Below are 11,756 nucleotides of genomic sequence, written 5' to 3' on the forward strand. Positions count from 1 at the left end.
TTTAGCTTTCTTCACTGGATGGGTGGAGTAAATCCTTTATGTGCTTTCACACAAAAAGAATCACCTTTTTCCTCCTGTGAGGTGGCTGCTGATCTCGGACACCCCGCGGCTCATCCAACCTCAACCTTCTACCTGCACCTCCACAGGTCCTTCCCTGCCCTCCGCCCTTCTGCCCCTGGCGTGGTGTGTAGGTGTCTAGCTGGGGGCATTCACCACGCCCCCTCCATTCAGCCACACCCACTCTTGACCCAGGCTCTCCAGGAATTCCCTTGACCCCTTTTGCTCATCCCACTGAGGTGTGGCACTGCTGACCAGGGTTCAGTGCTTGTGTATTTGTTCATATGTTCTGTATTCTTTCTACACTTGTCACAGACTTCAGATCAGTTGGAAGGATTGCAGGCCAGATCAAGGCTTGTGCTGGAAGTATGTGGAGGTCATAACTGAAACAGCTGCGTTTCCAAGGTAACAGCACCGAGCATATTTCTCTCCACTCCTCCCATATGTTGGCTCTTGAAATCTCATTTTCTTTTTTCTGTTTTTGTCCATCTTGAACAAGCTACTCAGGCTGCACCTTCAGGTGCTCAGAAGAATTTTTTCATCTTCTTCTATTATTCCATTCTGTCCTATAAAGGGTCCATGATTACAAATTCAGTTTATTTCTTTATTCCAGATAGTTCCAGGTTATCTATCGCAAATAAATAAATAAATAAAATTGAGGCAATATAATGTTCAGCTTTCGAACAAAATAAATTGTACTTTACCACCCCCTGGTGGTTAATATATATATTTACAAACAAATACTTGGTAATAAGATTTGATGTCATTTAAAGTGATGGTGGCAGTTAAGACTTAAGAAAAGGCTTTTCCAGCTTCAAAGCAAAATCTAAATGTAGAATTTAGTCTTTGGTATTTGCTGACTATCCAGATTATCCATATTATCCAGACTATTCGGACTATCCAGATTATCCAGATTATCCAGACTATTCAGACTATCCATATTATCCATATTATCCAGACTATTCAGACTATCCATATTATCCATATTATCCAGACTATTTAGACTATCCAGATTATCCAGACTATTCAGACTATCCAGATTATCCATATTATCCAGACTATTCAGACTATCCACATTATCCAGATTATCCTAACTATTCAGACTATTTAGACTATCCAGACTATCCAGATTATCCAGACTATCTTCCCTAATCTAATCCAAATGTATTTTCTCTTTTGAATTTGATTAAATTCTGAAAATGAAAATAATAATTCCAATAAATGGTTACAATAAATTCGCTTTATTACAAGTGGTAAAGGTACTTGACTAGTAATCAGAAGGTTGCCAGTTCAAGTCCCACAACTGCCACTGTTGGGCCCCTGAGCAAGACCCTTAACCCTCAATGACTCAAGTTGTACTCAGTCATAATTTTAAGTCGCTTTGGATAAAAGCATCAGATAAACGCTCTAAATGTAAATATTTAGATTTATGAATCCTAACACAGAATTTATAATAGGATCATTGAATTGTCAATTCGACTTCTTGTATGTAATAGAGTGCTATTATAAAACAAATTAATTTGAACTAATGTTTCATGCATCAAGTTTTCGTAAATTGCAGTTTTTTTAAATGCCCAATAGATGGCGATAGTAACTGTTATTAATAGCACAGATCAATTGGATTTGGCCTTTCAGTGCAACTATAACTAAATCCAAAATAATCCCGATTTAATAAAAATAAATCCTGATGAATATGTTGATAAAGTGTTAAGGCTTTAGTAAAGGTTTTATGCACCATTGTAATTGTTTTTACACGACTGTTTTTAGATATCTAAATATATGTCATACTTGCTCATAGTTTGTTAATATATACGAACAGGTTAATTAACTAAAGAATGATGGCTGGGGGTCAAATTGTGGAGTAGGAATTTCTGTTGTGTGTTAATGTTTAAGAAATTAAAAATGAATGTTTTAATGTAGTAGTAATAGTAATGTGTAGTAATGCACACCCAATACTGTTTCATATCTTAAGAGTACTGACGTAAAAATAATGAAAAATAGATCTTTCATAAGATCCTCTATAAGATCCCAGTTCCATCTGTGCCCTTACCTCTCCTTTAGAAAAGTGATAACTCTGAAAGAGAAACTGACCTCATATTCCTCTGAAACAGTGTTTGTAATGGTGACTGGTGTGAACAAGGCCTGCAGCAGGTTGACTTCAAATTCAATAACTGTTACATTTACGTTTAAGTTTGTAACTCTAAGTGAAACTAAACAGGGGAACAAACAGAACATCAGCCAAGGTGTGTGATCATACTAGGTTGAACATACTGGGTGTGTGGTCATAATGGGTGTGTGATCATACTGGGTGATCATACTGGGTGTGCGATCATACTGGGTGTGTGGTCATACTGGGTGTTTTACTTTATGTGAATGACGTTTTTGACTGAAACTGTTGCATTAGCAACAATAGCAACAAGACATTTTCAATGAGAGTTACCTTTAAGCAAGTGTGAATAATTAAATGGGAGTGTCACACTTCCACTGGGTCTGGGATTAGAGGAAGGGATTGGGAGTCAGGAATATGACACAGAACCTCCTTTTTACTCTCTGAGTGTTACTAAACAAACAAAATAAAACATGATCACCAAGAATCCCCGCAGCTGGCTTCTTCTCCTCTCCATTTTTCAGCAGGATGCTCTGGGACTGGGAGCTCTCTCTCTCTCTCTCTCTCTCTCTCTCTCTCTCTCTCTCTCTCTCTCTCTCTCTCTCTCTCTCTCTCTCTCTCTCTCTCTCTCTCTCTCTCTCTCTCTCTCTCTCTCTCTCTCATTTTCACCTCCTGTGGTTGGGTGCTGTGACCTGGCGGTGATGGTGTTTTCTCACACCTGGCGCTCAGCCCGGAATGTTGCCCCAGCTTGGCTCACACCGATTGGTTCTCTCCGCTCTCGCGCCCGTCTCCTTCACTTGCTCTCTCTCTCTCTCTCTCTCTCTCTCTCTCTCTCTCTCTCTCTCTCTCTCTCTCTCTCTCTAATATATATATATATATATATATATAGGCTATTGTCTCCTCCCCGCAGACCACACTGCCTCAACTTCTTCCAGACACCAACACTCTGTGGTCTGAACGGAGAGGGTGAAAGGGCAACCAAGCAAGAAGTACCAAAGGTCAAAGGGTGAGGACCATCCACTTAGTGTTCCATGAATATATGCCCCCCCCCAAAAAAAAATTATATATATATATATATATATATATATATATATATAAACATTTTATTTTCTTTTTTTTGTCACTCTCTTTATTAAGATACAAACAGGAAATACAAAAAATATGTATACAAACTTTAAAAAAAATAGCTTCTACAGACACAATCTGGTGAACAGTAACACTTTAATATGGTGCACAGTAGCACTTTACTCTATTGTGAACAATAGTAGTGAAGAGTGGTGCTTGTCTGCAGTGGGGTCCCTGCTGATAACTGGAACTGATCTGGGTACTCTCAGTTCCTTACTGTGGCAGGCCACTGGGCCACTGCAGTGAATTTTTTCTGCTGGTTAGATAGCGAGATATCTGCCATTATGCAGTGATGCAGCAGAGGGCATACATGATTCCAACATTACATAACACAATTTTGTTTATGATTATGATTTTCTTTGGCTTTGTGAGGCTTTAGACACTAAATATTTTGATCTAAGGTTACTCACTGTGACCTTACGGGATCCGGCATGAGAATCACAACATGTGTGTGTGGTTGTGTGAGTGAGAGAGAGAGAGAGAGAGAGAGAGAGAGAGAGAGAGAGAAAGGGGGGGAGGAAGGAAGAAGGAGAATGACAACAATAAGAATGCGAGCGAGAGAGAGAGAGAGAGAGAGAGAGAGAGAGAGAGAGAGAGAGAGAGAGAGAACATTCTAGTTCGCTGACCAGCCAAAGCAAATTTCCCGAAGTGCACTTTGAATAATCCTAATATTCATGAGTGTTCTGGGTAGCACTCAGAGAAGGATAGCCTTCAGAGATTTACTCTCGACATTCCCCTCTGGCTGCAAGCGTCTTAACAATCTACCGCTTATCCCATGCAGATCATACAGGGAACATTCTGAAACAGGAAATGGCTGCAAAATTGTTTCTTGCTCTTTGAAGTAAAGCACACATCATCATTCAAATTTCCACTGGCCCCGCAACTGAAAATTCAGCAGCACTGGGGTGCAATCGAATTGTATTGTAATCCTTTTAAAATAAAAGTAAGCACGTTACTAAACAGCCAGTTGTCTTATATGTTTAATATTTATTAGGGAGAAGAAGACAAAAGAAAAAGGTACTGAATTGAAGTACTGAACAATGTATCGTCTTTGATCAGCCTTCTGGTCTACAGAGCAAATAGTCTTAACTTGTTCCATGTGTCCTGCATTTGCAGCACAGAAGCCTGAAAAAGAAAAAAGACCTCTCATGTCAAACAAGCCCGTTTACAAAATATCTGCCAAGATTGCGCCAGTGAGGACTGCACTGGAGGAGAAGACCCTCATATTTATTGTTACGAGACATTCCGTTTATCCCAAAGCTCCCTGCAAGTTTCAGCTGCTCTACAGCATTACATACAGTCATACTCTATGTTTCATGATATATTACAGATGTTATGTTTCATGCTCCTGAAGTTCTGCTTTGGCCTTAGCCTTTGCTTGCCTGACTTAGACAGGTCTATAAAAAGGTGCCATTTTTGGTCTATTTTAAGGCCGTCCTGGTCCGTTTCGATCTGCCTGATAAATAAACATTAGCATTTTTGTTCAGATTAAGTTTGTTGTAACTGATCTTTAGTTCCGTCCATAATTGGTCAATATTTCAACTGTTTATGTTTAAATCAAAAGCAAATGAAAGTCAGATCAGACTTTTGTAAATGATGAACAAATTTATTTGGCAAATCAGAAAAAGGAAAAAAAAAAAGAAGAGAGAAAACACTTTTTTGTGTGTGTGTCACCCATCTGAAAGCCGGAGCCCCATAGTTCTAGATAAGCAGTTTCAGAAGCAGAACTGTCTGGAAAAGCAATGACCGTCCTGCTCTGCAGACAGATGGATCGCTTTACGTAACATTACACGGCCTGAGCCGGAGGGGAAAAGCCCAGCCTCCCTCTTCACCGTGCTGGAAGCATCGTCAAGACGTATACGTACAACTTGATAGTTAGTTAGGCAACTAAGATTTAGCTAATGTTAGCTAGCTAAAGTCTGGATTTCTATGAATAAAATAAGTCAACATGTCAGTTTTATAGAAAATGACACTGGAATTACATATTTTGGTTTTCTTTGTTTTTTTTTCAGTTATTAAACAAACTTGGGCCTGTTGCTGTTAGTCTATTAAAAGCATATACTATACTGATAGCTTTTTGGCTATCAAGATATATTCACCAGAGAAATGAATATCAGTTACATTGAACTTTTAATTAAGAACTAACAGGTGAACAATAACTTTGTTATTTACACTTCACTTTTTTAAAATATTGCTTGTCTTTAAAAAGATGCATAGACCAAAAATCATAATTTGTACGTTTCCATGATGCAAATTTGCCTGTAACATTTTGACCTAAATTGGGATTTTGTAAATGTCTACTGAGAACTATTTCTGGATGACGGTTCATCTTTCAGGTAAGTATTTGTGTAAAAGCTGTCCTGCTTATGACCACAGTTGCTGTGTTTCCCATGTAGCCAAAGATGAAATGCAGGCATCCCTGTGCAAAAGCTTTCCTGTGTCTTTGGGCTCAGTGCGGCCTGCTCCTGGGTGATCTGGCCCCCAGCAGATCATAAGTGTTTGCAAGTCTTCTGTACCTTAATCATTTGCACTCATGCTGTGGGTGGAGTGTTGTGTACATAAAAGGGTTTGTTAGTGCTGTGGAGGAGAAGTCAAATTAATCTCGCTTCTGTCTACAACACTCTCCCCTGGCTGCACTCCTTCCTTCTCCGTCATCCTCTCTAAAGCAAACCGTATTTCTTCTGCACATACTTGTCTGCTGACATCTTTCCTTCCTAGTCACCCTCTCCATTGTAGAAGGGTGACTTTTAACTTCTGAAGTCACTCGGCTGTCATTAAACCTATGAGGTGTTTTTTGTCCAGTTCTTTTTGAGCCAGTGGCCGTTCCGTCTTCGTTCCCGTCTCTTCCTAACACTTCCTAACACTTTGTCCATCTCGAGGCCTGCATGCCTGCTCCCCTCTCTGTTCCTCCCTGGCCCGAGCCGATGAAGTGGTGCGGTGAGGTATTTGGAGAATTCTTCCCCCTGACCGAACCAGAAGGTTCTTGGCCGGAATCCTCTCCACTTCCCAGCGTCTTCCCAAATAAGGGCTCCCTTCTTCAGCAGAGGAGGAAAGAAAGAGCAGGAAAAAAGGGCAGGGCAAGGGATGGACAGTGGGAGGGAGAGAGCGCAAGAGAGGAAGGTCCAGAGAAAAAGCCCATGTCCTTATACGGTCAAAGTTTCCTCTCCTCTCACTCGCTCTCTGTCCGCGGGCGCTGTCTGTTGCTAGTTCTCCACTGGTGAAGTCATTGCCACTCTTCCGAGTGCGCTCGTCTCGGAGGGAGGACTCCGGGGTTTGCATAAAACGGACGCGCCCGGACACCCACGCACGCACACTTGCAAACACACACGTCTTCCTGACCGTGCTGAGGAACGGATCTTCACCCTAACCCTTACCCACAGTGAGTATGCGTTTCCTATCCTCCCACTGAAAGATGTCTGAGCGAATGTGGGCAACGTTTTTCAACTTTCTCAGGCACCATGGTTAATGCCCTGGGGGATTTAAAGACATTCATTATTGTTAAGGCTTTATGTTGGGGCTGACACCCGTCTGTTGGAATCTCGAAGTATCAAGTCTTCATGTTGAGTTTTTCTGCTGCGGGCTAGTTCGTACCAAGTCTCTGTTCAGAATGGTCTCTGATGCCAGGCTGTGCTAGGATGTGGTGTGTTCCAGTTCCTTTGAAGATACAGCTACGGTTTTAAACATGAACATTACGTAGATAGTATGAAAAATGCATCACCTAATGGTTTAAAATATTCTACCTTATATTCTTAGACTGGTAGGAAAAGGTGACAATGTTAGATTTCTTGCCTTATTGTTTATACTAGTTGAACAAAAGTTCTGTAAATTCCAATTTATATTGTGGTTAATACTTACTTCTGAAGCCATCTGTCTTATTGTTAATGTTCAAGAATTTACAAGCTCATGTCAGTCAACAGTTTACCCCGATGCAAATTTCTAAAGAACCTCGCCATGTTACTCGTCACACTCTGTACTCCTGCCTCTGCTGATATGTAAATATGTAACTTTTGAAATTACAGCACTGGGATCTTTGACATTGGATTCACTCTCTGGATTCAGCAGCTGCTGTTTCAAAACAGAACTGACAAGGCAAATCAAATGAATGCCATAAAAGGCCTTTAACTGGGAATTAATTTGCCAGTGAGGCCCATTATGCTTAACTGTCTACTAGATGCATGCATGCTCGCGCGCGCGCGCGCGCACACACACACACACACACACACACACACACACACACACACACACACACACGATCGCTAGCCGACATGTAGTACACAGACCAGATGGCCAAAGTAAACTTCGGAACTCTCCAGGCTTTGAGAAGCAGACCTCCAAAGACTCATCTCAGTCAGCTGGACTGATCTTTACTGCCACCCATAAACACAGGGTCGTCCTTTGAAGGACAAGAAAGCAAGACACGTAAAAGTTAAGAGCCAACAAGACAAGAGTCTCTAGGTTTTGAGGATGTGCTCTGAAGCATCAAGGAAGCCTTCTGAAGACCTGCAGCTCTCTAACTGACGCGGCACTCGTGGACGGAGGGCATTTCTCTAAGAGTGGTGCCGCACTAGCAGATCTTGAGCGGTAGCTCTGTTGTGGGAGATGAAGCCCCCGTGTTCCGCCCCACTCCACGCCTGGCATCATTACGTCATGTTTTCAGTCACGGTTCACAGGATCTCAGCCGGATAAGAGTTTCTCTCCCTGCCTGCCTTTTTCTTCCCTCCACCCAGCATGGTTGGCAGCTGCCAAGTCTGTAACTATGGCAGCAGCGGAAATAAAGGGAAAAAAAGAAAAACAAGGCAATAAAATACTCTAATATTCAACTTTCTCTCTCTCTCTCTCTCACATACACATAAACCCACCACTGAAATGGTCTCTGTACTCTGCACAGCTTCCACTGAACACCAGGTTGTGAGTCAGGGCGTGTTCTGTTACTTCCCTGTGGCCAACAGCAAGAGAAACCCACAGCACCAAGGTGCAGAATACAGAACCTGCATCTGTATAGAACATGCAGTCTGGAGAACCACAGCAGTCAGAATATTAGACTACTGCTAACTGAACAGCAAGGACACAGGTAGCTAAAGATACGCACCAGTGCAACCTCTGTAAAACAGTCGGGCTTGTTCACATCTGAAACAAAATCTAATCTGCAGACAGGAAGGGAGGGACTTGTTTCTGTGGTGTTTCTGGCCCAGACAGCACCAGCCTGACTCCTTATATCAGCCGATTTACACAATGTCAACTGTGTGTGTTCACACTGGCAAACGTCACACATTCAAGGAAGTCAAACAGGAAGGCCGTGGTTTTTTTTTTTGGTTTTTTTATGTTGTGTTGTGCGAGCTCCAGAAGGTTTGACCTGTGTGATCTTGCGCAACCTTTGACCTCCAGGCCCAGACAGCAGCGGTACCCAGACGTGAAGATGGCAGCCCAGGTGACCGTACTGCTGCCTGCGCGTGTCCGGAACTAGGATGCAGACGAGTGTGCTTGTACAGGCTCCCGGGGCTTCCCCTTGAACAGCTGCTCAGTTTGAGTGAACTCAATATGACCAACCACTCAAATTTGAGAGCTTAAATTCATATATTTACATGCAAAAAGGGTTGAAAAGCTGTTCAGAGTAAAGCTCTTAAGGCCTTAATGTCAGAACGTTGGAAATGATCGATCGATCGATTTAGCAAGAACGCACCTGGTTATGTGCATGATGTGTGGGATAATGTCGCCTGTGTTGTGTTGTGGCAGCTTGCGTTCACGTTGCTGGCTGTTTTGCGATTGGCTTATGGTTCAGAGTAACATCTGTTTTAAGCAGCAGATGCCCGACTAGGGCTGCACTCACGATGTGACTGATCTGATACCCTCTTAACAGAGAGCTCTTTTAAATGTTGGGGATAATGTAAACTAGCATGCTAAATTTTAGGTTAACAGTGCTAGTTATCTGTGTTTATATAGCCATTACATTCATAATGTAATTTGCGCTGTTGTAAATGAGAAATTTATTTTGAGAACAGCCTTAAATTACAGCACTCCTCAGACTGTGGATAAGCAGACAGTGCCTCTTCCTGGGTTTTACTCTGACACCATTCTATCATCAATCACACATTTACTTCTGCCAATTTCAGGGTTAATACCACAAATGCCTTTTAAACAGAAGCAGCTGGCACAAGAACCACGGTTAGGTGGCATGCGCACGCTTGCCCCGGCATACATGACCACGAGCTCCGTTTTCATCCCTGTGCGGCGCAGGGAACAGGAGGAATGGCCAACAAGGGTCCGTCTTACGGGCTGAGCCGTCAGGTGCAGGACAAGATTGACAGGAAGTATGACCCCGACCTGGAGCAGCGTCTGGTTGAGTGGATCATGGCCCAGTGTGGCTCAGGGGTGGGCAAACCCACTGAGGGCAAGCAAGGCTTCCAGGACTGGCTGAAGGACGGATGCGTGAGTGACCGTGTCCCGCTCGTTTCACTGCCGACACGGCAGACTCATGCAGCTAGAACACTTGTAGGGTCGTCAGCAGGCTCAAAAGAAATAAGGGTTGTGGACCCAGTTAGCATACTAGTATATAACTCGCTTGTTCTGATTGTATTAACCAGAAGTAGCAAAACTGAAAGTGACTTCAGTAGGGCTGCATCTGCACATGGGCGTCTATCAGTTGATTTGTTAAGTAAGGACTTTATTAATGCATAATGACATCCTTTGCGATCATGACGGCCTTCTATCAGCCGATTTAATGTTAAGTAAGGTCTTTGCAAAGGGCGTCATTATGCATCACACGTGTTCAGTGACCCTTTAAACAGCCGCAGAAGGCTCATCATGACTGATGTTCATCCTTGTGGTCCATCAGCAGCGGTGTGAAGTCCTTCTCCTGGTGTCTCTCAGGTCTTGAGCGAACTCATCAACAGTTTGCATCATGCGGACAAACCCGTGAAGAAGATTCAGAGCTCATCGATGGCCTTCAAACAGATGGAGCAGGTGTCCCAGTTCCTCAACGCTGCGGAAGTGTATGGTGTGACCAAAACCGACATGTTCCAGACCGTCGACCTCTGGGAAGGTGAGGAAATCGGCGTACATCTCAGCACACGGGAAATCGGTCTCGAACGCTGGCAGGTCCGTGAACGAGCCAAGATGTTTATGTCTTCTGTGGGCTCTGCTAATACCGACTTTGTCAGCTAGTCTTGGACTAATGACTTTGGACTAAGAACTAATCTTGGACTAATGACTATACTTTTCTGTTTTCAAAGGGAAAGACTTGGCTGCCGTGCAGAGAACGCTGATGGCACTCGGCAGCATTGCGGTCACTAAGGATGATGGAACTTTCCGTGGAAACCCAGACTGGTTCTTCAAGTGAGTCACGGCAAATCCTCCTATCACACACACAAACACTGTTCCAGGTCTTATGTAACACACCTCTGTGATAGCGGTGGTTTTTTTTGGGTGAAGATGTGTCCTGCAATCCTGTTCTGTGTCCTTCTTTAGGAAAGCACAGGAGAACCGCCGGGATTTCTCCGAGGACCAGCTGAAATCGGGGAAAAGCGTTATCGGCTTGCAGATGGGCTCAAACAAAGGGGCGTCCCAAGCTGGAATGACAGGCTACGGCAGACCCAGACAGATCATGAACCCCTGAACCCCATCATGCCCCCAAACCCAGCCGACCCATCCCACATACACACCCCGACCCCTACAGCGGCCTCTACCAATCTGGGCCTCTCTCCAGTGAGTCTTACTCAGTTAACCCCAACACGTACAAAGCCAACGGCAGAGCCAGTAATACAACTCGCACACCACTCATATCAAAAACAAAACAGTAATTTTGCTAGTGGAAAAAAAAAAAAATCAACACTTAATCCAGCATCGCTACTGCAAGGCTAAGTAAGTCTGCCAGCCTTAATGAATGTCTGTATAACTGCCAATGTTGAATGAATCCCATACTGACAAAACAGAGCATGACTATTTTAACGCTGGTTATGGCCTAATCCCTGGTGTTCCCAACAAAGCACAATTTTTTGCTAACAAATTGTACAACAACATAAACCCTCAATGATGGAACATTTTATAGATTGCAATTACCTTCTTGTCATCATTATTACTTTAGCAAACATCTATTTGGTGGTGAAAGTTAAAACACAAGTAAATAAATCAACGCTAAGTCAAATTATTGTAAGATTGGAATTACAGGTTTCTAAAATGTGAGGGTGATTCTGATGTAGAGAGCAGAAACACGCAGCCTTGTATTTTTGTATTATGTCTAATTAAAAAATGACTTCAAAAATGGCTTCATTTCAATTCCTTGGGACGAGACGGCATACAGTGACCCATTACTTCAGTAAACAAGTCTGAAGGACAAACGTTTTCCTTTTGAAGGCTGAAAAAGCAGCGTGAAAGTACAACAACCTACATTAACTGTGGCTGAAAACACATGTTCGGACAGCTGGCTATTACAATGTCAAAGTCAATGCCACCTTACAACTAGAACTGTGTA

At 42.9% G+C, this 11,756-nt stretch overlaps 1 protein-coding gene across 1 annotated transcript; it reads left to right on the plus strand.

The window, feature by feature from the left end:
- Positions 1 to 6,493: 6,493 nt before the first annotated feature.
- tagln (transgelin) lies at positions 6,494 to 11,546 on the plus strand. Its single transcript, XM_027019112.2, has 5 exons — positions 6,494 to 6,668; positions 9,524 to 9,715; positions 10,157 to 10,328; positions 10,519 to 10,621; positions 10,754 to 11,546. Exons 2-5 carry the CDS (start codon positions 9,536 to 9,538, stop codon positions 10,899 to 10,901), a joined length of 603 nt encoding a protein of 200 aa, XP_026874913.2. The 5' UTR covers positions 6,494 to 6,668; positions 9,524 to 9,535; the 3' UTR covers positions 10,902 to 11,546.
- Positions 11,547 to 11,756: the final 210 nt, after the last annotated feature.

Source organism: Electrophorus electricus, chromosome 7, assembly GCF_013358815.1.
Source record: "Electrophorus electricus isolate fEleEle1 chromosome 7, fEleEle1.pri, whole genome shotgun sequence".
Lineage (NCBI taxonomy): Eukaryota > Metazoa > Chordata > Actinopteri > Gymnotiformes > Gymnotidae > Electrophorus > Electrophorus electricus.